The sequence below is a fragment of the Numenius arquata genome, chromosome 6 (genome assembly GCF_964106895.1).
Source record: "Numenius arquata chromosome 6, bNumArq3.hap1.1, whole genome shotgun sequence".
NCBI lineage: Eukaryota > Metazoa > Chordata > Aves > Charadriiformes > Scolopacidae > Numenius > Numenius arquata.
Window position 1 is genome coordinate 809,203 of NC_133581.1, and position 27,374 is coordinate 836,576.

Genomic DNA, 27,374 nt, shown 5'->3' on the forward strand with positions numbered 1-27,374 from the left:
CGGCGTATGTACACGGTAAAATCAGAACAATACAAAAAGTATCCTAGTAGCAAAGGCAATATATACTATTTTATATAAACAGTGTTTGAGAAGTATAAAATTAGGGAACAATGCATAGAAGAGGGTGTTTCACAGGCCCTGGGGGGCAATGGCTCTCCCAGGGGGCGGGCGGAATCCAGCCCAGATCCCGGCAGGAGCCGCTCACTGCCTGCAGAACTCGCTGGTGACGTTGGGGAGGGGGTAGGCGAAGAGGGAGAAATCCAGGATGTATTTGGGCAAGAGCTCTTTGATCAGGCGGCGCTGGGTGTTGCACAGGTAGTAGTGGAGGGTCTCTGCCGTCACGGGCTTGTACCAGGGCTGCCGCTCGGGGAAGCGGACGAAGGAGGGCGACCGGACGCGCTCGAGGACGTGGTTGGCATCGGCGTTGAGCCGCTCGTAGGAGCCGATGAAGTCGTACCGGACGGCACAGGGCTGGCACAGGTTGTAGATGGGCATCCAGTGCTCGTTCATCCGCTCCACCTCCTCATCCAGCAGGTACCGCAGGAACTCAGAGAAGGTCACGTCGTCGCCCGCCGAGTTCCCCCCGTTCTTCCGATACCGCCTGATGATCTCCACCCCGTACTTCTGCTGGTACTCCTTGATCTCCCCGAATTTATTACGGTAGGCCGACAGCAGCCGCTCCATGGGGTTGCGCACGAAGATGAACTTGTAGTAGTTCTTCAGGCGGTAGCTGATCTCGTCCGGCTTCATGTCCCCCAGGAACACCAGGTCGCTCTTGTGGTCCATCTTCAGCTTGACGTCCACGCTCTCCAGTGCCCCGTCCAGCACCTTCAGGATGCGTTTCCAGTTGGAGCAGGCCACCTTGGGCACGTAGCAGTACAAGAAGCGGTACTTGTCGTTGACCAGGAGGTGCCGGAGGACGGTGCGGCGCTGCCCGGTTGGCAGCTCCCAGACGCTGCGGGGCATGGCGGGCTGCCCGCAGACGGCGCGGATGGTGCGGTTGCGGATGTCCCGCAGCACCTCGGCCTCCAGCTCCCCGGGGGCCTCCTGGCCAACCCCCTGGCCTCGCCGGGAGCGCTCCCCTCCCGCCGGCTGCAGCGGCGGCGGCTTCACCTCGGCCAGGATGCCCTTCTCGATCATGAGGAGCAGCCCGCTGGAGGCCAGGATCACCCCGAACATCAGCATGGAGGGCAGCAGCACGGTGCCGCCCACGGCCCCCCGCGGCCGGGACCGGCTGCGGCCCGCGGCGGCCGCCCGCCTCACCTCCCCGGGGAAGGGCGGCCGGGGCAGCATGGCCTCGGAGGGGGGGGCGGCCTCAGCCGCCTCGCCTCATGCCGGGGACCGAGCGGGGGACTCGGCGGGCGGCTCCCGGCCGCCGGCGCCGTGAGGGGAGCGGGGCGGGGCGGCGGCCGGCAGTGACGGCCGCGGAGGGCGGGCCGCGGGCAGGGGGAGGCGGCGGCCATTTCGCGACGGGCCCGCCCCGCCGGGGGAAGGGGAGGAAGAGGGAGCGTCCCCCCGCGCCGAGCCCCGGGGCCCGGCCCGTCTCGGGCGGCTCCGTGAGGGGATGGGCGGCCTCGGGCCGCTGCGTTTCCAGTCAGGGCTCCGGTCTCCGGGGGCGGCTGGGCCTCGGCCCCGTCAGCCGGGCACCGGCATCGCCACAGGAGCGCCCCGCGCTCCCCAAAACACATTGTTCACGTAATTTAAAATAAAACCCTCCGGCTTCCTCTGAGTTACAGGGTGCTGCTCGCAGCACAGTTGCTCCCCAGGTCCTATTTAGCCCTTCTGTGGCGACCTGCGGGCTTTAATGCAATGGTTGCAGTGGTTTTCGCTATACTAGGCCAAACGAGCTGTAATTGGTAGTTGTGCCCTATGTTTTTTTTTTTACACTGAAAGGGTTATTTTTCACACGGAAAGGGTTATTAAGCACTGGGATGGGCTGCCCAGGGCAGTGGTTGAGGCACCATCCCTGGAGGGATTCAGAAGATGGGTTGACATAGAGCTTACAGACGTGGTTTAGTGATGGGGTTTTATCAGAGTTAGGTTGCTGGTTGGACTCAGATGATCTGAAAGGTTCCTTCCCACCTGGACAATTCTATGATTCTGTGTTATGGATGTGCAGTTTTGGCAACCAAAAGGAGGAGATGGGAGTTACCTGAGAGCCGAGCCCGGAGCAGCGCCAAGGACGAGGATGGCCGTGCCACCTCCCAACAGCCAAAAGGAGGAGATTTCAAAAAATTCATGGCTATTTCCCCCAAGACGCCTTCTCCCGATGACTCCGGCTGACGTTCTCTCAAGGCAAGCAGCGTGAGGCTTCCACCAGCCAAAGCAGCCAGAAGCTGTAGCCAGCGGTGGCCACTGGAGCCAGCCCGAACAGCCCGTAGCATTGGCCAGCCATAAGGATGCCGTTTCTACTTGCTTTCCGGAGCAAAAATCATTTCATGCTGCCATTCTTCTGTGGTTTCTCGTCGATGCTTTTTTCCAGAGCGAACCACGGGGCTTGTGCGTCTGAACTCGTCGTGCAGGGACTCTCTCTGTCAAAAGCTTTCTTAACATCAAGAGAAAAAACACTTAAGTTTTCTTTGATCAAGAGCCAAGAGCGTTTTGTCAGCCAAGGCAGACAAAGCATTTGTAGCGCAGCGCGAGAGCCCGAAGCTAGATTATTTTACATTTTACAGGTTTATTTTGATGTAAATAAGCACTAGCTCTAGGAAGAGATGGTGAGTCCTGCCCTGCCACCAGCAGCACAGCTGTGAACCTGCTCTGATTTCAGAGGGAACTTCCAAGGATCCCATCCCGACCTCGACACCAGCGAAAACTGAAGCTGCACCAACGTATGGAACCCCTGGCACCAAGAGGAGAACCAGGACTCCTCGGAAAGCCCTCCTCTTCCAGAAAAATACTGCGATTACAGTAAACTCCAGTAATACAGTGCCAAAGCAGCCAAAGGAAGATTTTGTTTCTTAGAAGGCACATTAGTCTGGCACCGCTTGTCATCTTTTGTTTCTGTTCACCCCAAATACCTATAGGTCTAGAGTAGTTATAGATGGTAACAGCAGTTCTGGAAACATATTCCAGACTGCTAGAAACAAGGCTGCCCATGATGTCGGTGGGTTTATTTTTCTCCTAGGTTTGAAGCTGTGAGTCTTGCGGGTCCGTGCTGGGGGTCACCACCGGTCTCGTTAGCCCCTCGCACACCCAAATAACGTGGAAAGTCACAGACTGGTTTGGGTTGGAAGGGACCTTAAAGCGCCCCCAGTGCCACCCCCTGCCCTGGGCAGGGACACCTCCCACCAGACCAGGTTGCTCCAAGCCCCCTCCAACCTGGCCTTGAACCCCTCCAGGGATGGGGCAGCCACAGCTTCTCTGGGCAACCTGGGCCAGGCTCTCACCACCCTCACAGCAAAGAATTTCTTCCCCACATCTCATCTCCATCTCCCCTCTTCCAGTGTCAAACCCTTCCCCCTCCTCCTATGGCTCCCCTCCCTCATCCAGAGTCCCTCCCCAGCTTTCCTGGAGCCCCTTGAGGGACTGGAAGGGGCTCTAAGGTCTCCCCGGAGCCTTCTCTTCTCCAGGCTGAACCCCCCCAACTCTCTCAGCCTGTCCTCACAGCAGAGGGGCTCCAGCCCTCCCAGCATCTCCGTGGCCTCCTCTGGCCCCGCTTCAACAGGTCTGTGTCCTTCTGCTGTTGGTGGCCCCAGAGCTGGAGGCAGCACTGGGGGGTCTCCCCAGAGCGGAGCAGAGGGTCCAAAACGAGATGCTGCCAGCAGAGGTTGGGGTTTGTACAGTTTGTTTTTAAATGAATAAACACATATGATTAATCTTAACCATTTCTCTAAACTCAGCATGTTTGGAAAGGTGCTCCCAATGTTTTCAAGCCTTAAACGTATCAGCATAAAGGTGCTTTTGAAAGCGAGCACCGAAGAGAAGGGAATTAGGGAGGAAGCTCAGGATCTAGGTAAAGGGAACGGAAAAGGTTAAGCAAATTCCATCCCTCGTGAAAAATGAGTTATTATAAAACACGTGCCATTGTTAATTAGATCAACTAACGGAAGCGACTGGAGCAAGAATCCCAGCCTGACATCTGTCCCAGCAGAGTTCCTTCAAAATAAGCATCAGGAGGAACGAAATAAAATAGGTAAATCTTGTATTTACTTGTGAATTCCGGCAGTGGGACGAGGTCCCCAGGGATGGGGTGGGCTCTGGGCCAGCCCCACCGCCTCCCCGGCTCCTCTGGGCGTTAAAGGGACTCGGGGTGTCCCCGAGAAGGGGACCCTTCGGGTAACCCATCCCCGGGGGGGGTCCCAGCTTCTGTGTCGGGGGGAGGCGAGAACAAAACCCAACCACGAGAACGGCCAATGTGGTAAAATAAAGGGCACTAACGTGCCAGAGAATTCCCTTTTTACGGGCAATTACACAACGTGGTGTGAATTCAGCCCTCCCCGTTCCCTGCGCTTGGGCTGCGATGGCGGGGGGGGGGCTGGGATTGGTGATGGGGACACTCCTCCCCCCCCAGCCTGGGACAGGAAAAACAGTTAATTGCAAAATCACCCTTGTTCTGAGCAATTTAGAGCCCCCTCCCTGAGAAATTAATGTCCTGGGCCCTGTGGAGAGCAGAGGGCGGCTGGTTCCCCTGCTGGGGGGGTTCATGTGTGTGCCTTTGAGGAAAAAAAGGAAACAAAAGGTGTGAAGTAAAGGGAAGGGAGATCTGAAAGCACAAACGCTGCTCCTGCTGAGCAGCCCTGGAGTCAGAGGGCACCGCGCTCGGCTTTCAATCAGGGTTCAAAAAAAGAAATAAAAATCAGTGTGTTCGAGGGGAAATCCCAGAGAATCTGCTCCTGCGCCCTGAGCCGCGGCTCGGGGGAACAGGGAGAATTTAACTCCTGGGGAGGAAGGAGGAATGTTTTCTTACTGGCTTTTCCCAGATGCTTTCAAAACCCCGACGTTCCCAGCGCCTGAAGCAGAAACGCTCTGGGAAGAGCCACAAACCGCTTCCCAGAGGGAATCCCGTAGGGTTCCCGTCACCACCTCCTTTATCGCAGGCTGCAGGTGCCACCATCCCCATCCTGCCTTTCCTGTGGGATTCTCCCTCATCCCGGCGGGGAACCAGCACCGCATCCCTGCTCCATCAGCAGCGTGGGAATAGCGGCGAGCACGGCTGGGGAAAAAAAGCTGGATTATTGATGAAATTATTGCATTATGAACCAGAGAAAACTCCGAGCAACGAAGAAAACTCCTTCTGCCAGACTGCCCGGAGTTTAACAGACGTTTGCAGAGGGACCAGGGTCTTGTGGGCTTTGCTCTGGGCTGTCACAAACCTGTGCTTGAGCACGTGACATTAATTAATTTTAATTATTAAATCATTTTTACATTCATTTCACAGGAGAGGCAGCTGGGACCCAGAAAACAGCCCTTTGCTGGGGATAGGGCCGCTCGGGGATTTGCGGAGACCCCGGGGAAGGACGGCAGCAGCCAGTCGCTGCGTGCAGAGCATCGTCTCATTCCCTTTCTCATCCTAAACATCCTCCGAAATCTTGCGCAACTCCCAGAGAAGTCTGGGGGGACACAGGCACCGGCGGCCGCTGAGCCCGGGCGCTCCTGGCCCAGCTTTGCTCGATATCCTTTCGAAAACACCTCTCCATTAGAACAGTTTGTTTGTCCATTTTCTAATACACGTATCCCAAGGCTCCGGCTGCAGAGAGAGGAAAAATATTCATGGAGATGCAGGCTTTTGTCAGCCTTGTTAAATTGATTTGCTTTTAAGAATTATTGGGCGGTCGAGGCCGCTCCAGCTCCAGCTTGTTTTTGCAGAACGCTCTGGAGAGGTTTATAGAGATATTAAAATTAAATATGAAGCCACGGAATAAACGGTGGCTTCCATTCAGCGTATCTTGTAAATCCAGTTTAAATTGTTTCCTTTATTAAATATCCTTTTCCTCTTAAAAACGGATTAACCGCTCTCACTGGAGGCTCTGACGGAGAAGCCACCCCATTTCTATAGCAACGAGTCACACAGACGCTGCCGCCCCAGGGTCTCGCTTCACATGAGCCCGAGCATCCGCCCATCCCAAATTGCACCGGTACGGCACTGCCCCTTATTAACGGCCCGTTATTAATGGTAACGAGGGTGGCACCGGGACCGCACGGCACCAGGGTTCCTTTTCCTGGGGATCCCGGCCCCTGTGGAATGTATGGATGGATATGGATGGTGGGTGTCCGCATCTCCCGGCGAGACAGGCAACACCAGCCGTATTTCCCTCCCTCCCTCCCTCCCCCTGATCTGGGACTCGCTGCTTTTCTTTTTCCCAACAATTGTCCCCAGTTTCTCCATCCCCTCATGGCGGCCCTTGGACTTGCCACTGCCGAAGCTTTGCGTGGGGGGGTCACGGAGGGGGCCCTGCAGAGCTCTCAACCCGTGTTTCGGGGTGGTGTTTGGAAGAACATACCTTGAACCCTGTGGTGGAACACCCTCGTAGCGTCACAGGAAAAATTCACGGATAAAGAGCTGGTTTGGGTGAATTTCTGGGGTTTGCAGGAGCCCAGAACAGTGTGGTTCCGGCTGGTCCCCACCGCGGCTCCTTCCTTGGGGCCGGATGGGAATTCCCTTTGTGCCGGTGGCTTCCATGGCAGGGGACAGACTCCGGGCTCACACATCGTGGTGCTTCAGGGGAGAGGGAGCCGTGCAGGGTGACCTGTGGCTTCCTGCTGCTCCCGGGCCCCGAGGCCGCAGCAAGGACCCGTTTCAGCCTCCGGTCCCCGCAGCGCAGGCAGAGGGATGCAGGAACCGGCCGAAGCAGCAGCCGAGGTGAACATTTCGGGTCCCAGGGACACCAGGGTAACACAGGGATGTGCATCCCTTCTCCCTGGGTGGCACCAGCGCTGGTCCTGCCGCCGTCGATGTGACAAACCTCTCGCAGACACAGCGGCTGCTCGGGCACAGCTCATTTATCAGCAGCCGCTTCGGAGGGACGCAGCCGGGAGAGTGAGTGAGTGCCCCGGCGCATTAATGTGACAGCCCAAATTGCTCCCGTCTCTTGGCTGGGATGGATTCTGGCACAATTACAGTCAATTATAATTAGCGGCATCAAAGCAGCAGTTAAACGTAACCAGGAGCTGGTGGCTTTTGCTCCGGGTGGGAAGACAGGGAGCGAGTCCTGACGGCGCTTGGGGTTTGCTGGGCTGGGAGACACGGGGAGCGCAGTGGGAGCCCCGGGAACGCGGCACGTGCCAGGAGCCCAGCTGGCATCTTCCCTGCCAAAAGGGGCTACGCCAACGCGAAGCGACGAGCCACGGAGCGAGGAGCCGCACCAGCACCCCCGTGGCTGCGGGGAACCCCCACAATAACGCAGAGGAACCATCCACTGCTGCTCAAAGGGTTCAGTTCCCAAAGCTCAGGCTTTTCAACGTCTCCCACCCACTGAGCTCGTCCCAGGGCCCAAACCTCACCCAAAGCCTCTGGAGGGGCTGGCAGCCCCGAACGGCTCCTTCCCAGCCCCCCAGGTGTCACCGTGTCACCTTCCCCACCGTTCCCACGAGGTTGGTGATGCTCTGCCACCCGCAGACTTCGCATGTGGAATCAAGGGGAGGTGTGACGCAGCAGGCGGGCTCTACAGAATCACATGGGGTTGGAAGGGACCTCTGGAGACCATCTAGTCCAAGACCAGTTACCTTAAATCACCCTGGGGTCATCAGAACTAGACGTGGAGCCACCACAGAACGTCCGCTGGGCACGGTGGTGCGGGATTCGGGTGACAGTACACCTGGGTGCTTCACAGTCGGGTGAGGCCACCTCCGCTGACACACGGTGTCACCTCCGAGGACGACCCCGTAGCAGTGAGACTCGGCCAAGGCGGCTGCAAGGTCCCCGGCAGCGTCAGATGCGGCACAAGAGCAGGAGTTTGGAGAACGTCAGGTGCAGGAGAGACGGATACAACCCAGCGCAGCTCCCTCGGGCAGCAGATTTCAACAGTAAATCCAATTTTGTTTGACATTAATCCCAACTTTTCAGTGCGCCACAGATTATCCTTCTGAGGACGGCTCACCAGGCGGGACGAGCCGGGACAGAAATGCTTTTTCCTCAGTTTTCTTTCTAATTGACCCCTTCGAGAGACTGTTCCCGCCCGGCAAAGCGCCGGAGCTGCCCAGAGGCGCAGATTCCCGCTCCATTCCCGGCACCGGCGCTGCTGATCCCTCTGGGCAGACGAGTCGCATTAAACACAACTGGAAAATTTCAAATCGGTTCTTCAGCAGAAATCCAAGGCCACGGGGTCAGGAATATCATCCCTGCTGACCCCACGCCGGCTTGCAAATCCGAGTGTGACTGGACGAGCTCCTTACTCCCTCTGGGAAGATAATTCGCAGTTTAATACACTTCATTATCAAGATGGTTTCCTTTTTCAGCCTGAATTCTCTGGTTTTTATCCCCTTCTCCAGGTTCGTGCCCAGCCTGCCCGCAGTTCCCCGCCAGGAGCTGCAACACGGCTCCCTGTTAAACGTGATGGACACAGAAAGAAGGCAGGGATCCTCCAGCAAAGCCCTAATCCCATGAAGAATTCCAACCAGGAACTCGATAAAGGCAGGCTCCGGTGGCGGCAGGTATGAGGGGCAGTGACCGAGGCAGGTTGGGAGCGGTGGTCCCAGCTCCCTGCTCCCCTGACGGGACACTCTCACCATCTCCCATTCCAGGTGACCCAGGAGCAGAAGATGCTGCAGGACTCGGTGAAGGACGCTGCAGCCGGGACGCGAGGGGCGTTGGGGATGCGGTTACGGTGGCCAGCCCGTCTGCATTCACCCAGCGCTCGCCACTCACCTCCCTCTATAATTAGGAGCTAATTCAGTGTCAGTAACAGACCTTACTTTTTCTTCCTGCTCATTTTGTTCCCAGGAGTCATCCTCTCCCTCCCCAGGCGTGCAAGGGTCTGGTTCTAATCAACACACAGCATTATTTCTAGAAATAGCCAATGCCAAGGGGCAGCCACGTCGCCTCCCCACCCAGGTGCGGATGCTCGGCACAGCCTGGTCCCAGGAAGGGCACCGAGCCCTCACCGAGGCCACTGCGGTTCTGGGGTGAATTCCCCCGTGCCCGGAGGAGCAGCCCAAGCGGGACCTGCCCAAGCGGGACCCTTCCTGGCCCATCCCCGGCAACACCAGAAGAGGGACCGCAGCCCCAGGAAGGCAAACACCATCTCGGCAGGGAGCGGAAATCACGAAAAGCCCAGAGGAGCCTTTCCTGGAAGCGGGGAGGCAGGTAGAGCTGGTTCCGCCTTCAGTTAGTGCTGCAGAGAGCAGATAAGGCGGCCGAAACACGGAGTTAATTCAGCCGAGGGAGAGAGGCCGGACCGGACGGGTCCCAGATACGCGGGAGCTTTACAGGAGTTGGTTTATCCTTCAGAGGAGAGTGCGGAGAGTCCCCACATCCACCCACCGCCACAAGGGAAACCTGCAAAAAGCCTTTTTTCTCACCAAGAAGGCAGAGCCTGTGAGGCAGCTCCAGGGGACGATGACCAGGGGCTGCGTGGGAAGCACCCGGGCCACCACCCGGGGACCGCGTAAGCCGTTCTCACAGAGCGTGCAAGAGCCCTCGCAGTCCTCGTGCACGGGACTCTCCTCGTGCAGCAGCTCTGGCCGTGCACCTGAGACCTGCTGTGAGCGCCCCGAGCTCCGAGCCTGCAGACAGCTCACACCCGCCTTTAAACATGGACATTTCCATCCAGATCCCGCTCCTCGCTGAGGGTTTCAAGCAGGTTATTTCACTCCTCTCCGCTCCTGCTCCCCCGTGTCTCCTCCTGCCATCTGGGGATGGCCGTGCAGACCCAGGGCTGTGGGACCCATCCTCGGTGGGGGCGCAGGGCTTGGTGACACGGAGCCCGGACACTCCTTTGCTCCTTCCAGAGCCAGAGACGCTTTTCCACGTCCTCGCAGGGTTCCTAGAGCAGGGGCTGACACCCCGAGCCTTGCAGAGAGCAGCTCCACCACCACCCCCCTGACTTCAATATCCCCGTGACAGCAGCTGTCGAGAGCAGACTGGGAAAGAAAGAAGTCAAACCCCAACCAAATCTCCTTCCACTCGCTCCATTCCCAGCAGAAAACCCCAGAGCAGCTCACCTCCGCCTGCCCCCGGCCCCGAGCACCCACCTCTGCTCCCACATGGGCACCTGCCATCGCTTCCAGCTCCCGCAGCCACCGGACGCGAGTGGGAAGTTCAGGGAAGGAGGAGAAGAAGAGCAAGAAGAGCGCAGCACCCGTGTGTTTTCTAAATCAATACAATTTTTCAAATTTATTTTTTAAGAATTACTTCTAATATATCTTTCTCACAGAAGGAGGGTATAGGGAATGTTCTCATTCCATCTGTAAACACTGAAATACAGATCTGGGAAACCAGGGAAGAGACACAAAAAAAGTGCATTTTACAAAATTATCAACTAAAATATATTTTACATGTATTACGTTTCAATTTAAATTCTACTGACTGCATTTTCAGTTTCAAAAAATATTTCCATATCTAATAGATTAAAAAAGCATGAAATATTTTCATTATGGATAAGACATTTCAATTAATTTACATGCTGTTTGCACAACAGCATACGCAACCACGGGAATCTCCAACAATGTTCTTGGCCTGAAGCAGATTCTAACACGAGAAGAGTCAGGATTTGTTCTCTCCAGAGGGGGCCCAGAGCCCCTTCCAGCCCCAGGGCAAGGACCATTTCTCTTCTGCCTGGAGAGGAGCCAGGAGAAAGGTGGGAGCGGGGAGAGAGGGCTCAGAAGGAGGAGTTCCGGGGAGTTGCTGTGGTTTCCGAGGCGGGTTCCAAGCCCTTCCCTGACTGTGCAGCGACGCTCGGGCTTTGCCGGGCGGGTGGCTCTTGGAGCATCCTGCATCTGGTGGCACTTTGCTAGAGGAAGGTGGCTGCCAAAGGAGTCCCTACGGAGTCGAGTGTGTGCATTTGGGGCTTCCCGTCACCTTCTGGGCCACCACCTGTGCCGCGGCCCCGGGGTGCAGCTCCCCAGCCCCCTCCACCATCCCGTCTGCGACGGGCAGGGGCAGCTCTGTGTCCCCAGCATCCTCCCTCCCAGCTACGGAGGGGACCCACTTAATATCCTCTCCCGGTAGCATCAGAGACCACTTTCTCCAACACCCCCCTGTGGCACGTCCCCCCGAGAGCCCCAGCAGCGCTCCCGACTCCCCTCCCGACACGGCGCTGCTGCACCCCCAGCCCGACCGCATCCTTCCAAGAGACCACCAGTGCCCAAGCGAATCGTTAAGGAGAAATCTGAGCAATTACTTTGACACTAACAGTATCTTGAGGTATAAATGAGAGTAGATGCTTCACCCACAGAATTCTTGCTTGGACCAGACCTCCTGGAGTGGGGGGTTTTTCCCCCTGGGCTACACAGGCAAGAACAGAGAGGGCTCCTCCAGCATCCTCGGCAACACTGAGCGGGAATCGCCCACCAAGGGCAGGGAGACACGAGCCCCGCTCACCCACCATGGTGGCTACCGGATCTTCTCACCTCCTCTCGAGTCGTCTTCTCAACACGTTCCCCTCTTTGGTATGTAGAGCAAATCTCTGGAGAGCTCCTGCCTTGATGGGCCTGATGCTGGGGGGGTTTCTCTCCAGGCCGGGCAGGGGTGCAGCCGCTGGAGCGAGCCGACGAGCCCTCCCTTCCCACCACGGGGAGTTCGGGTGGTGCCACTTCCACCCGCAGGACAACATTAAAGCAGTATGAACACTTCCACCATTTAGCACGAGTTCAGAAGCCCCAAAAAGAAGGGGGGAAATGCAGATCCCTAGTTTCAAGGAGCGACTGCAGCCAGCAGGAAGGTGGGCCGAGAGGGTGCGGGTTCTCCTTCGTTATGTTAGTGCAATCTAGAAAGGACTCCCGGCTCGGCGCGAGCGACTCGAGGGGCTGTTACACACCGTCCTTTGGTTTGCTTTAGAATGAACTCCAACAGTCTGCATGAAGATAAGCTAAGGTCTATCTGGGATCTAGACACGTAAGGCAAGAGGCAATGTCAGCGGGACTCGGGGCGCATCTGTCCCTGTGAACCTGGAGCGACGCTCGGTTCCTTCCAGGAACCACAAAGCCCCCTTGGCCAGCCCCCTCGGACGCCGGGGGGAGCCTGGAGGGAGGGGGCTGCAAGGCAGCGCCGAGACGGCACCGCTGATGGCTTCAACAGCACGCCCAGGTCAGGACAGTCACGTGTGGGGTTAAAATTTTAAAAAAAATACCCTAAAACGCTCAAGAAAAGGGTTTGCCATCTCACCCTCCGGCCTCTAGCTTCTTCACACTGAAGACGTACGGGGTTAAACTGGGAACCGTGAAGGACGTTACAGGAGAACAAACTGGGAAGAGCGATCGAACCCACTTCTATGGGCACGGGCCGTTGGAGGCAGAGCAACAGCCGGAAGGGAAGAGAAAACACGGTTCTCACCACTTTGTGAGCTCCCAGCTCCTGAGCTCCGTGGGGCAGAGACCCTTCGGGGCAGGGACAGGGTGTCTGTGACAGACACAGGGCTCTCCGGACACCGCACCGGGATGGATAAAGCCTACGCTCCTGCCGGCTCCCCCTCTGTCCTGCGATGGAGCGGGATTCCAAGCCGGGCTGCCAAGCCCCGGTCCAGGCGGTGAGTCAGAGAAGAGCGAGGAGAGGGGAAGAGGAAGATGAGGGAGAAGAGGGGTCACCTCTTCCCCTGATGGAGCAAAGCCTACTCAAACACGACACAAGGCCACTCTGCATCCCGGCGGCTCCCAAAGCAAGGGCTGTGTTTTGAAGCAGCTCTCACCCACCGGGAACACTCAGTTCATCCTGGGGACAAAAGAGACCCTCCTGCGCTCTGCCACGGAACCGCTCTGTCCTCACACGTCACCTCAGGGCACGAGACATCACGGAACTGTCACAGCTCGGCTCATACAACGCACCGACGCGGCCCTCCTGCGCCTTTCCACCATCCCCACCAGCCATGGCTCTGGATTCAGTTTACTGGCTTTTATCCCCTGTGAACCCCTCCCAATATATGCATCTCTAGATACATATATAGATATAGATTTACATATGCAAGTACCTATATCTATATACATATATTTATTTTATACGTATATATTTTCATTTATGCTTTTAACGAAGTGCTGTGCTTTCAACCGCTGCCTTCCTCCGCGGGGATCTGCTCCTGCGCACGTTTTTCAGTCTGAGGAGAGAGCGCCGGGCGCCCTCGCCCGCGAGCGGCACAGGGCGAGTGGTGGAGAGCGGCACCCACGTCCCGGAGCAGCAGCCCACCCCTGGGCTCCCCACCGCGCTCCCACCGCACCGCACCGCCCTGCTACTGCGGGTTCTTCAAGATGCGCCCGTGTCTGAAGTCGTAGACGTGACGACAGAGGAAAACCAGCTCGGGGTCAGTGTCCTCAGGCACCTTGCGGTGCAGAGGGGTGGAGTATTCTTCCGAGGGAGGAACCATGATGGTTTTCCTGCCTGGGATCCCTTCGACGCGACGCTTTGCCAAGGCACAAAATCTGCAAGGAAATTAATTAGAAGAGTTAGCACGGACTCGTTTCATCCTCCACGGGTCGTGGCTGCCTGAGGATGAGGGGTGGAAGAGGAAGGACAGGAGTGTGGAGGAGAATGGAGCTTTGCTCAAGAGGAGGACGTGAAGTAGCTGTTGCTTTTGATCCCCCCCAAACCGTGGGACGCAGCACAAGAGTTTATATTCCTACAGCGGTGGATGCCGCGCAGTACAGAAGATGACTGCAATTAACCCACCACGCTTTTACTACTTTGGCACCGCTGTTCAGGCAAAGGAAGAACTCAGGATGCCTTCAGGGATTATTTCTCAAAGGTGACCTTACCCACAACAGCATGAAAAAATGCCTGCCAACAACTATTCCAGAGGACTGGGCTGTTAGAAAGGAAATGAGCTGTGTAGATCTAAAGCTTAGGGTTTTTTTGTGGATTTTTTTTTTGTTTGTCTGGGTTTTTTTGAGAGTTTTCAAAAGAAAGAGCAAAATTTAGAGTACAAAATACAGAGTTTGTAAAACAGGGTTTGTTTTTAGAAATTCGAGCAGCAGAGCCCTAGACGAGGAGCAGGAGGACTAAGAGAGCATTAGGGTTAACCATCCCCTCCCTGATAAGGCTGCGCCGCCGACACGATGCAGGCAGCAGAACTGAAGAGCTGTAAAGCATCTGCATCATGGATTTGGGCGTCCATTCAACCCCTGCTCCCACTCTGCCCCGCACTTCCATCCATCAAAGGATGGCAGCCTTGAATACGGATGCTGGGAAGTTCTTCCTTACTAAGTTTCTGTTCCACCAGCAAGAGCTTATCAGTAAAAGCCTCACTCACTGCTCCGGGTGCTGCTGCTGCTGCCAAAACACCCGGATCCGCGAGCACACACACCAGGGGCTGGGAGAAGTGCTGGCAAAACCAGGCTTTTTGGCTGGCTATGGCACAGGGATAGACATACAGCACGATTTCCTGCCTTGCGTAGCTTTTAGCTCCAAGTTATGGGGTTTTCCGCACTGTTCTCCACCAATGTCATACAAGTACAAACATTTGTGAGCCCTTAAAGCTTATCTATTGCAGAAATCAGACACAGAATGACTCTAGAGTGGAAGCATCCCCCACAGAGTGCAGTACCGAACTTGTACACAGAGAGAGCATCGCTCATCCAGCTCCTGCTCCACCCGAGTCTGTAGGGCTGGGACAGTCCTGCTGGGTGATGGTGGGAAAGGGGAAGAGTGACAGGAGCTGGAGAGAGATGAAGGTCTCGGAACGGCAGCAAGTTAAGAGCACCACCTACCTGCAGTACTCTGCAAAGGTCAGCACGTAGCACTTCTCCTCTATGCAGGCAACGCTGTTTTCGTCCTGATGCCGGGACGCGAAGATCTCATTCTGCAGGAGAAGGAGGGAGGTCACCCCGCTGGCCAGGAGCCCCAGGGAGGCAGGGCCAGCTCCACACCTTCCCCCGTCACCCTCAAGGGGAGTCTATCAAAGCGTGCTCGTGGCAGAGCCAACGTTTCACAGAATCCAGACACTTTCCAGGTGTTTTGGGACCTATTTATAGCGTGCAGCAGAATTTTATCCAGCATTAAGAGTTCTCCCATCGTTTAACGCTGCCCAGCGCACCTTGTGAGCCCAAGTGTTCAAGTCCCACACATATTGCCAACGTCACAAAAGCAGCGAGGCCACGGCCAGGTACAGCCCTCGGCCTCCTCCTTCCTCCTGGGGACCACAGAGAGCTTGTGGCCACCGCTGAGAATGTCCCAGGAGAGGAGCCTTCGCAGTGCTGCACCGGGAACAATAAAAGCAGCGTTTTGAAAGCGCTGTTGCAATGCCTGGGGAGGACAGCGGGACACGAAAGAGGGAGGAAGGCTGAGTTCATTGGGGGAGGTACCTCAGGGGCTCAGAAAGGGAGAAAAAAAATCCTGTAAGAGGTGTCTTTGCTCCAGCTTCTCCAAGATCTGACTCCGTGCCCAGACTCCGCATGGAAGGAACCGCATCAGGAACCCCGGTGAGCAACGCTCCTGCAGGCAGGAGGTCGGAGGACTCCCCACACACACATTCCCCCGAGACACTGGGGATGTTCTCCATTCATTCTCCCTCTCCCCTGCCGGAAACCCTTCAATTCACTCGCACAGCTAAGAGTTTAAGTGGAGGTTGAACAGCACTTTGCTGTCCTTACTACTACCCTGTGACACACGACCACTCTTTCTAATCCATCTCTGTATCAAAGCTAAAGGAATCCCTTCTTTTCCAACCCCTTCCTCATCCCCATTCAATTAAAAAGGCTGGTTTAGGGAGGGAAGTAGCAATAACCTTTTTTTCCCAGGGTAATTTAGGAAATGCGGCTCTGCAGCCGGCGGGATTGGTTAGACATGGGGCAACCCAGACGGAGCCATCTGAAAGAACGGCAGGTGTGGTCCGATCAGCGAAGGGGATCTCTGGGCACGAGGATGCTCTGCACTGGTCTGGGAGCGTTACCCGCAGGCTTTGTTTCTGCTCCCAGCCCCAAGGAAGGAAGGACTCGCAAAAGGGTCACCGTTTGGGAACATCCTTAATGGAGAAAGGGAGAATGCCCCGCCTTGCTTCTGCACATCGGGGTTTTGGTTCTTAGGACTCTCTGAGTCATCTCTGGCAGGCCCGACCCAGCTGCTCAGCCCAAACGGCACCCTCTCGTTTGAAGTCTTGTGTAATTAAGCAGGTGTGCAAAAAACTGGCTTCATTCCTCCCGGCCGGACTACTGGTGCTTTCTCTCCGCACTAAAATGCAACCGGACACAACCGCGCTTCATTTATGGACTGGAAAACTCTAAGGTACCACATTTTGGTTCAGAAACTCATCTGTGCCTGCAAGTCAGGCCGGCACAATACCCCGGCTGTTGCCCAGTCCTGCTCTCACCCCCTCCCTCCCCTTTCATTTAAAAAAAAGGGGGAAAAAAAAAAGGGAGAATGCACCAAGTATTTTGGTGGGTTGAAAACAGCAGTAAAATTCTCCATTCCCAGTTTAAAACCAGCTTCTTCTGTCACCCAACACAAGCCCATGCAAAGCAGAGCAAGGCGTGAAGTCACAATGATTCACACGTTTTCCCTTGGAAAAAGCGAACTCCGTGATACAGGCACAACCTCCGCGAGTCAGTCGTTCATTCCCGTCATAGATCTACACGGGGGAAGGTGACGCACCCACGTTTCTGCACAAAACAAACAAGCTTCTGGAGTTTAAGCAGCAGATTAAGGGATTTGTGATAAAAAGGCAGCACATGATAGAGGCGCTCCAACGTCCCGCAGAACGGCAGCAGGAGCTGTAGTGTCCGGCTCCGCGTTTCTGGGTGAATTCAAATGGCCTTTTGGGAAAAGTGTCTGATCTTGATTCAGTACAAACTCCTTTTTCCTCACTCCTAAGGCAGCACTCAAAACAACCGCCCACCGAACGTGCAGAGTTTTATCAGATTAAAGGGAGAAACGTTGAAACTCAACAGAGGCGGCCACATAAAGAACGCAGCGGCTTCTGTTACGGCCCAGAGTTTCTACACATGGCATTAAATTGGGGAAAAGCACCCTCTATAGGACACCAGCACCCAACACATCTGGCAACAGCTGCATCACAGCCAAGAGGCAGCTCCGGTGCACCCAGAACACGGGCTCAGCCCCCTGCGTTTGAGGGCAGCCGGGAATGTGGGGAGATACCGGGGCGAACCCCTCTTCCCGCAGGAATGGGGACACACTGGGATGCCCTCACCCCGCGCTGGGATGGCTCACCTGGTGCATACTGGGGTTACGGCCGCCCTGAGTGTGCTCTGGTCTGTAATACCACAGGAGGCTCATCATCAGCTCCCCTGCAAGGAGATTTATTAAAATACGTCAAGCCTCAGTCTTCCCATAATGTTTTCCCACTAATACCCAGCTTCCTCCTCCTCCCTTTCATTCCCACAGCGCTCCCGTGGAGGCAGCTGTGCTGCCATAAATATTTCATGCTGAACTAGGTGTCCTTTTGTTACGGCAAGAAGCCATATGAAGTCGGTCACGTTGCTCTTCCATTACACCTTCACCCCCTTCTGCTTGTGCTACAGCGTCACAAAGAGGTCAACTTGGCACCAAAAATTACAAAAATCAAACGTTTCCATCTGAAAAAAGTATCCATTCGGACTGCAGCTGGAAAAGATGCTCATGCAAAGCTCGGCACTGGAAGCACTAACTCCCAGGTCAGTGCCAGAAGGGCTGTTGCAGGATGACGGGTCTCACCACACGTCAATCACTGCTTTTACATGTAATTTTTTTATTTATTCTACTGTTAAGCAAGACCTGTGCTTTACAACACTGGGCACAGCTTCCTTGGCTGAGGTATTGCCAGTCAGACACGGGACCTTAAGAGCAAACCCCCACCACTCCAGTCACCACCTCCCCTCGCGTCCCCCCGAGCTGCTGGGGACCAGCCCGAGCTCCACACCGGCTCCCGGCCCAGATGTCGGGGAGAGCATCTGGGTACACAGCAGCTCCCGAGATGTCTGCTGCAATGAAATAATAAAGGAGATCGTTGCTAAGACGGGCACTTGGCAGATATTATGTGCTTTCACGACCAGACAGATTCTGATTACCAGTCCCAGGCTAGTGATTAAGAGCGTTTCAGTTCCTGGAACCATCTGAATGGAAGCCATGGAGCTAATCTCTTCTTCTTCATCACCCGCTCTGGCAGCAGCGGAGTCCCCTAACAAGCTCCCAGCTCTCCCGAGACCCATCACTTCCCTCTCCCAGCTCCCCCTCATCTCTCAGACACAGAGGAAACACATGCTCTTGGCACGGTACCTGTTTTGGGGTCTTCCCACAGCGCCGAGATCTTGGCCACGTACGGCATAGATTTCTTCCGGGGGCCTGACTTGAGGAGGACGGTGTCTCGTACCCGGATGATCTCCCCGTCTCTCTCCACAGCCTGGTAGCTCTTGCGAACAGCCGGCTCCGGTTCGTTCTATACCATCAGAACACACACAGAATAAAGCAACCTGAGTGTAGAGGCAAAGGGTTAATTTACCGTTTGCCACTCCAGCCCGAGACTCCCTTGGTCCCGCTGCGAATTAAAAACTTGCCCAAGCCTACCCGGAGCCAAGGGCTTCCGCTCCAACACATCTCCCAGGGAAGTCACACAGCATAAACCCTCTCGTGGCATCTCCAGTCCCACCAGCTCGGTTTATTACAAAGATCAGGTCGAACAAATTACTTTTTATATGAGGTGGGCATTCGCAGGTAAAGAACGTTCACTGAGGAATAGCATCCAAGTTATCCACAGGTCATAGGTGGCCACCCTTTTAAAATTAACCAAAACACAACTATTTCTCCTACGTAGCGCAGGCAGGGAGGAGCCGCTCCCCAGCGGGACAGCAAGTCTCATAAATGCACCCATTTCTGAAATTAATACCTTATTTCAAATTAAAAAATACATTTCTCAGAAATACAGAAAAATCACCGTTTTACCTGCCTACCCACAGGTGTACATTTCCTCGTAGTCAAAGGCAGGGAAAACAAGGCATATTTTGAACGCTGTGCATTTCTCTGATACACGCATTGTAAGAAAACAGATAAACCACGAAATATTTCACATGAACGGGGCAGGGAGGGCAGGGAGGCGGTGGCATAAAGCTTCACGAGATGGCTAGTGTTTCCTTTGTACCCTCTAATGTTACAAAATGATGACTTTTTGGACTGAAAACTGGGGGTTTATATTTTATTTTAGTTTTTCTCTGAAAACTCGCTTCAGAATGCCTGAGCAGGACAGGTTTAACCTCCTGCCCGACCGCCCAGGCGCAGTCGGAAGCGTTAGGTGCCGGGACTTACGGAGATGAAGGGCGTGCTGCTCCCCTCCAAGCATCAGTCCGAGCGAGGGACGCGACAGCCCTGTCCCTGCCTTTCGGGGGCTCTGCCCTCACACAGCCCCTGCTCCCCGGACACAGCCCCGAGGGGTGAGGCTGCAAACCCCATCCCGGGGGATGCTGGCAGCAGTGGGGGTCACGCCACCGCACCCCGCGGAGCATGGATGGCTCCGCTCGGATCACAGCTCCCCTGGGCACTGACATTCACTGGCCCCAGCTCAACGCCTCCTCCCGCCTTCCCAGACAGCACGTGGGCCCGGATTCCGATCCATGCTCTTCTGTTTTAATAACACGAAGAGTATTTCCTTCTCTCTCAATTAAGTGGGCTTTTCTGGAGTTAAGTGCATTTTCCGGCAGGAAGTCTCCCATCCTGCAGGAGCCAGTCTCTGCCCATGAACACAACAAATGGGAGAGCACAGACAAGAAATCCTGGAAGGAGTAACTTCTCTGGTGGCATGGCCAGTCACAACAAGGGGGATATCGGGTGCTAGGAAGATTCCATCTGGGAGCCAGGACACTGTCTCAGCCCTCCGTGCTCTCTGGGAGATCCCTCTGGGCTGCAGACACCACCGGTGAGAAGAACCACCTACTAGAGCGACCTTTAGACAACCGCTCCTTACAACAAGGCTAAAACCTCCCTGGCTTTCTCCAGCAGGTTTGCCCTAACCCCGGAGGAGGAAGCCGGAGGACGGTCTCTCTGCAGGATGGACTCACACGTACACAGATGCCACCCTTGCAAATGCCAAAGCCAGAAGTATTCATCATGGTGGCATTTCAGCTGATGCCAGCAAAGGAGCAGCAGGTTTTCCTTCCTTTCCAAACAGCCCGTCGCGCTGTGCCAGGTAAAACCAAGGTGCACGAGACAAACAAAGCCAACAGCAGCGTGGCCTCGAAGCCCAGCCAAAAGGCACCATTTGCTTGTCCAAGAGGTTCTAGATGGCACCTAGTGACCGTCTCCACCTTGAAGCAAGACCCAAAACGCCCTCAGGCCTTCATGATCTTGCACGACTGGGAACAGCTGTGCACACACACACACCCCAGCACTCCACAGACACCTACCACAACGTAGACGGCCTTCTCGCAGGCTGTGCCCACAGGGATCCAGCCGTTGGTGGCTCTCCGTCGGCTGATGCGCTGCTGCTTTGGGTGGGAGTGACCCCCCGCCGCTTTGCTGTCGGAGGCGTGGAGACAGCCCGGAGTATTTCGGAGCCCGGATTTGGAGCCGCTGGGAGGCTTGGAGCTCTGTGGACATTCCCGGGCCATGGTCTGAGGGTCAGAGTTGGGGGTTTGCAGATGAGGAACGGGTTCTGCAGCCGGTGGCACGCTGGGTACAGGGCATCCTGAGAGCGGGTGGGCAGGCGAGGCAGGGTGCCCTGCCACAGGGATTGTGAGGTTCAGCTGGTCCAGAGACTTGCAGCCTTCTAGGAGAAGGGAAGAAAAGAGATGTGAGACCCACTGGAAATATAAGAAGACCACACAATCAAGACCGTCCCAAACTACCACTGTTTTCTCCCAAAACTCCCGTTATTGCATTACAGTAGGAAAGACTCTCCGTGTTGTAATTTCATTTTGCACTGTCACTGGATTCTGAAAGCAAAGACGTTTCTCAGCCTGCGATGCTGCAATGTGTCGCTGCCGGTGACGCTGCACCACAACAAACCCGGCTGAACCCCCCCGGAGTAACGCCAGCCAGCAACACGCATAAGGCTGGCCGGTCTCCAAAACAGTTCCAGGCTGTCAATATGTATAAAAGAAATAAAAGGCTTATCAAAACGATGGGAAGGATTAAACCACGCTCGCAGACGCAGCCAGCTTCTTTCAAAAAAGCCAAATTCTACTAATCAGGGAAAATTGAGACGATTCTCTGAATGAACTCCAGAAATAGGCAACAACGCGGAACAGAACTATGTAAGAGGATGCACGCTGCTGCCTTCAGCAGAACCGTGTCCCCAGAGCAGAGGCATTGAGTGCCGCAGGTTCCTATGTTGGCTGATGCTCAAAAAGCATCCCGGGACACCTCGCACGGCTCCAGGAGTCACAAAAGGAGCCCTCAGCCTGGGCCAACGTGTCCAACAGGAGCAAGTGGGATTTGAATTACCCGCCGGCAGCAGGGAGGAAGCTCCCAGATCAACAAACAAAGCCCCCCTGTTCCCTCAGTCCGAAAGCGTGGGGTTTTGGGGTGACCAAAACGGTGGCTTCAGGCCAGCTCCAGGAGATGCCTCCGGAGCAGAGTGTGTCCGAGCAGATCCATGGGACCGTGCTGCTGCAGAGCCCCTGAAAAACCTAACCATGAACAAACACCTGAAGTCACCAAGCTCCAGCCGAGTAACTGCTGAGATCCCCTGGCAGTAACGGGGAATCACCGCCTCCTCTTTCCCACTTGATGCTCCCGAAGAGGGTTGCAAAGAAGCCACCACAAGCGTGAGGGTGGCCCTGGGCTCTGCCGGCCCCGAGCAGCAAACGCCGCAGCAAGTCCCCAGCCACGACGTGGGGACGCGCGTCCAGGTCTCCTGCCCGGCCCCGGCAGGCACGGGAATGAATCACCTCTCGAGTATTTTGCTTACAAAAGCAGTTTTCAAGCTTGAACTAAAGCAGGACGAAGCTTCAGAGAAGTATGTACTAAACTCCAGGCGAGTAGCGCAGAGCTGGCCACGCCGGCCACCTCAGGACCCGTCCGTGGCTGGTGGGTCCCGTCCCATCCCCACCACCCTGCAAACCAGCCGGGGGATCCCCCGCGTCCGGCAGAGCAGGCTGCCCAGGTTACAGCCTCGTCCCCCCATTTGTACCAAACAGGCACCGGTGTTTCCACGTGAACGTCTCAGACGCGCCGAACAAGACCGATACACCAGCAGGAAGGCGACAGGACCCCCTGGAGCCCCTGGCACCAGCGCGGGAGCCTGTCGCTTGCAGCCAAAGCGCTCCTTTCATTCAGATATAAAAACCAACTCCTAAGCGTAAGTCCCTGTTAATATTCCAGGAGACCTCCTCATACACTTCAATCCGCAAAACGCAGTCTAAATTATTCTGATGTTGTAGGCTTTTAAATCTCAGTTGCTCACAGGAAGGAAATCGGAATCAGTGATGCATTTATACTTACAGTCAGCTGTAACCCACAGCGCTCCGCATCCCAAAAATGTGCCAGGGAAAGAAATTAGCTTGCCATTTACAAACCTACACGGAGAAATAGCAGCGGGGTGACGCAGCGACAGTAAATACATGTCCCTGGAATGACTCCTGTCCCTGCCAGCACCGTGAGGAGTCACGGCGAGCGCAGGGAGGGCTGAACTCCAGCAAATACACCGTTTGCACCACCTGCGTCCTGCTGGTTGTGCGATGCGACGTTAGAGGCACGGCAGGCGAAATTTCAGGAACAAAGTGGAGCGGCACGACCCCGGGGCAGCCCAGGGAGAGCTGTCAGACGGGAACACGCTGCCGAGCCGGGTGTCTGTGCCCGGCAGAGCAGCGAAGCCACCAGCCAACTCCGTCTCGCGGCCGCCGTGGGAAGCGGCACCGCGACAGCGGGGGTATTTAGGGAAAACAGAAATTCTGCTTCAACCAAACGCTCCCCACTTTCAGCAGCTTCAACAAAGAGACAACAAAGCCTCGCCCAAACCGAGCGCTGAACCAAAACTTCACCTTCCTACCTGGAAACGTGTTCTAAGCGGGTAACTCGGGCCTCCTCCTGCCTCGGGCACGGGGATAACCACGAGCAGACGGCAGCCCCGTCCAGCTCCACCGCTTTTATACAACGTGCTGGTGTCTGATAACCCCCACGCAACAATCCACCTTTAAATATTTCAAAAGATATTTTTCACTAGCAGAGGCAAAGCTCTGAGATAAAGCACACCGGAGGACAGAGTCTGAAAAAGAGACGGGACAGAAGCGCCAGGGAAATAACTCCATCACCTCCTACACCATCACCTGCTCTCAGGTCAACGCTTCATTTTCAGGTGTTAAGAGCAAGGACGGGGCCGCTACTCATAAGGACAGCATGCCCAGCACTTCGAGCACCGCAGGGAAATTCAAGCTCGTGACCAAAGAGCAGACTGGAAGGGAATGGTTACACAGCCCTGCCAGGTCTCATCCGTAAAATCTTAAACACTAGCTGTGTGGGGTTGCAGTCATTAAGAGCCTAACGACTGAGGCAGTGCCCGCCTCTTCCCACTGCCAGGCTCCGCAGGGATGCTGCGGTCCCAGAGCCAGCTTTTGGGAAGGGAGGAGGATCTCGGCTTCAGACCCTGCGCTCGGAGCGGCACAGCAGGACGGCCAGAAACCTCACAGGGCATGTAGGAACTAAAACCCACTCATTTTACACAGATCAAAGCTGAGCGGTTCGCTCCGGCATGACAAGTCATGAGTCACCTCCTCGCTGCCCAAATCCTTTCACCGATTCTATGCTTTCCACACCAATAAGACCTTCCAGTGGGAAAAACCCCTCAGGGCTAAAAACGGGGCAAGAGGAGGTGAAATGTGGATTCTTTCCGAGCTGCAGACAGAGGGAACTTGCCTCCTGGCCACGAGACACCTTCATTAGCCACCGTGCTGAACCAGCCCTCTTCTAGGAACGCCAAACGCGATTTTCTCACAACTTTGCACCTTACCTGCTGCAAAAGGCATTTTGTAGGGGTAGGCGTTCCGGCCGGCGTGCACGCTGCCGATCCGGCCCTCCGGCACGTGCACCACGCCGCAGACGCTGTAGCTGTTCACGGCCGTTCCTTCCCCGCAACAGTACGGGGAGTTACACCAGTGGAGTGGCTGGAAATGAGCACCTGACGGCAAGGAGCCGGGCGATACCAAGAGCCCCTCGCAGGTAGCGGACTGCGAAAGCTCGTCCTTGGGGTAAACGGAGCAGTGAGAGTAGCCACTGTATCCACTTTGGCCATAATACACGTAAAACCCGTTCAAGGGAGTCAGATCCGAGGATTCATAGAGACATCCACAATCCGTGTGATTCCCGGGCACGGGCAGGGGAGGGAACTGCTGCACGGGAAAGGAAGGCTGATGAAATTCCTGTTTGGGGGTCGGGGATTTCTCTCCGGGTCTTCCGTACTCCGGCTTCATGGAAGCTTGTCCGCCCATGAGCAAAGGCAGTCTGTGGTAGAACCCCTCTGTGCTGGCGTAGGAGCTAGACAGCGACTCGTAAGGGCTGGGTTCTGTCGCCCCGTAGAGCCTGGAGGAGTCCCGCTGCTCTCCCTTCCCGAAGGCGAGCCCTCGCCAGCCGTGCTGGCCTTCCATTTTTAAGCTAGCCATTTCCTTCTTGGATTTGACGCAATTCTTCTTACCGGCTTTGGCCCATTTGAGCGTAGATTTTGAACAGTGGTTCTCGGACTTGCCCTCTCCGTCCGATTTACTCCTCTGCTTCAGGGGTTGGTCTTTCTCGTGGGTCAGCTTCAGAAAGGCCACGGCGTTCAGGCTGGCCAGTCTCTTTGGGGTGGGATGGTAGGAGATGGCACCGTCCTCCCTCTTTGTCCCATCATCAAAGACCTCGTCCAGTGAATGGTCACAGCTATTGCATTTCGGACTGGGCTCATGCCGGTTTTTGCCTTTACCTGTTTTCACAGCCGTTTTTTCCAGCACGGGCCAGTTGTCACCTGTTGTTTTGCAATGCAAGCTCTTAACGGTACAGTCCCCCCCGGCTTTAACCGAGTCCCTCCGAAAACGCCTGCCGGATAACAAGCCATCGTCCCGTTCAAAGAGCAGATTGTTCACGGCCTCGGCGTTGAGCGAGGCCAGTCTGCGCTTCCTGGGCTCCGAGGGAGCAGCGTCAAGGTCCTGCTCTGTCCCTGGATAAGTTATTGTGCACTTTTCCCCGGATGAATCACTCTTCCCCGCTCCCACAGGCTGAACTTGTTCGGAGAACAAAGCAGGTCCCAAACCCTCCATCCAGCTGGGAAGGTCCTTTTTTTTACAGCTCTGGCTCTGTTTCGACAGAGACCCGGCCACATCTTCCAGCCTGGTGAGGAGCACTTTGCAGGTCTTTTTGTTCACCGAGGGGAGCAGACGTCTCCGCAGCGGGTACGTCTTTCGCACTTCGTGCAAATTCTTGCTTTTGTTCGTCCCCACGACCCCACTCGGACAGTTCGGAGCCTCGGTGGCATCTCCGTCCCTCTGCTCGCCGCACTCCGCGCCGGTCCTGTCCATCCTCCTGCTGCCCGGTGGGGATGAAGCTTGGCCAGCAGAACCAGCTGGGTGTTTCAGAAGGAAAAGTTGTTTCTTCCGGGCATGCGTCATAGGATCAATGTCCAATCCTGAGAACAAACAGAAAAAAACCATCTATTAATATTGCCGAGAGGGACCCATCTCCTCACAAAGCACCAACTGCCAATTAGGAAATATTTGGGGAAGCTTGTTTCTATACACAGCAGAGCCTTTTTGGGTGATGGCCAGTTAAGCCAATTAAGAGACAGGATGCAATGAGATGTGGTTTAATATTAAGCCACAGAACACGGCAGTAATTAAAAGGAAGGCGGTGACGGCAAATGCCACAGCAGCTGGGAAAAGCAGGGTACGGCAGAAAGCTGCTTCGCCCGGCTCCCGGTCCAGGTACGGTCCCCGGGACAGCCATGCTGCTTCCAACACGCGACAAATTCTCATCAAATCTACTCAAAGCTGATCCCAAAGCTGGGCTGGGGCATCCAGCAGCAATAAATCCCAGGCATTTGACTGGTTGCATGTTGATACAGGCAGGCTGCTTCACTGTCGTTTTCTGAAACAATTAGGCAAAAGAAAAACAAAAAAGTCCACCTACTCATGTGAAAGGTAAACTTGGTCTATTAAGCAGAGATCTGCCAGCATTAATAAATTAAATAGATGCAAATCCCCATGCAGGTTAGAACCTGGCTACTCGCTGCTGCTGTCGTTCCCTACAGTTGTATTTTATAAACGTTGTGGACGTGAAATCACCAAATCATCACGTTCGGCAGAGAGGCCCTAAAAATACGTTTATGGGAGGAAAAAGAATTACTCAGCTGTATGTCATTCCTGACTGTTCATCTAGATGCTGTGTCAAGTCCCTCTTCAAAACCAACGCAAATTACTGAAAGAAGGAGATAAGAATCAGCAGCGGGAAGAGGAACCGCCTGGCTGGAGGAGGGCTGAGCACAGCAACCCTCTCACCGGGCTGCCGGCACGACGGGCGGCCTCCCCACAGCCGGACCTTCCCGGCCAGGTAGAACGTTACAGGAATTCTGATTTACCACCAGGAACTCTTCCTGCAAAGGCAGAAGCCGTGCCAGCCTCCGGAGAACGGCTCCCTCCAGGCTTTCGCCCCACATCACGGGTAGGAGCTACTGCTAAACAGCCTCCTGGTATTCAACGAGCAAGAGCCACGTGTTGGCTTCCCGAGCTATCCACCAAACCAAACCTCAGTTTGCGTTTTCCTGTTCTGTTTGTAGCAGAAGGGTTACCTGCGGCTCTGTGCTCCCGCATTTCCAGCTCAGCCAGCGACCTGCCGCGGGCGCCTGCCGGGGCTCTGAGGAACCGAGGGGTTTTGCAGGCTGAAGGAGCACACCTTCTCGCAAAGAGCTGTAGGTCTGACGCTAGGAAAGGACTCGGGTAGGTGATACTAACCTATAAACATCAAAAAATTTCAGCCTAATTGGGTGATATCGGAACAGATTTAATTAAGTCAGTATCTGAGCATTGGGCACAGCAGACAAAGACAACTGCTTGCATTCAATGGTATTTCTGAACCAGTCAGGTTCCCTGCGCTGGCACCAAAGAGCTGGCCTTGGCATTAGCACCACCCCAGGAGCGGGCTGATCCTCCCTGCAATCAGGTATTTGGCTGGAACACTCCTCAACTGACACAATCGACGCTGCTCTGCCACTTCTGAGGCTCTTAATTAAAGCTACTACTGCTTTTGCAGTGATTAGAACAAAGCCACTGAATTACAAGAACTGCTCATTTGATATGGTTTAATCAAGCTGATAATTAGATTATCTATTTGAAATAAGCCCTATGTGTTTTAATTGACTTGCTTATATACACATTAACTAAAAGAAACTTAGGAATTGAAAACCACTGTG

General features: G+C 55.2%; 2 protein-coding genes across 2 annotated transcripts; both read right to left on the minus strand.

Moving 5' to 3' along the window:
- Positions 1-201: 201 nt before the first annotated feature.
- CHST14 (carbohydrate sulfotransferase 14) lies at positions 202-1,293 on the minus strand. Its single transcript, XM_074149807.1, has one exon. The coding sequence runs from the start codon at positions 1,291-1,293 to the stop codon at positions 202-204; it is 1,092 nt and encodes a 363-aa protein (XP_074005908.1).
- An 11,772-nt stretch (positions 1,294-13,065) lies between these two features.
- Positions 13,066-25,578, minus strand: BAHD1 (bromo adjacent homology domain containing 1). Its single transcript, XM_074149670.1, has 6 exons — positions 23,949-25,578; positions 20,407-20,768; positions 18,290-18,449; positions 17,246-17,322; positions 14,791-14,882; positions 13,066-13,506 (listed from the first exon to the last, which is right to left on the minus strand). The coding sequence occupies exons 1-6, from the start codon at positions 25,576-25,578 to the stop codon at positions 13,317-13,319; spliced, it is 2,511 nt and encodes an 836-aa protein (XP_074005771.1). The 3' UTR covers positions 13,066-13,316.
- Between the last annotated feature and the right edge of the window lie 1,796 nt (positions 25,579-27,374).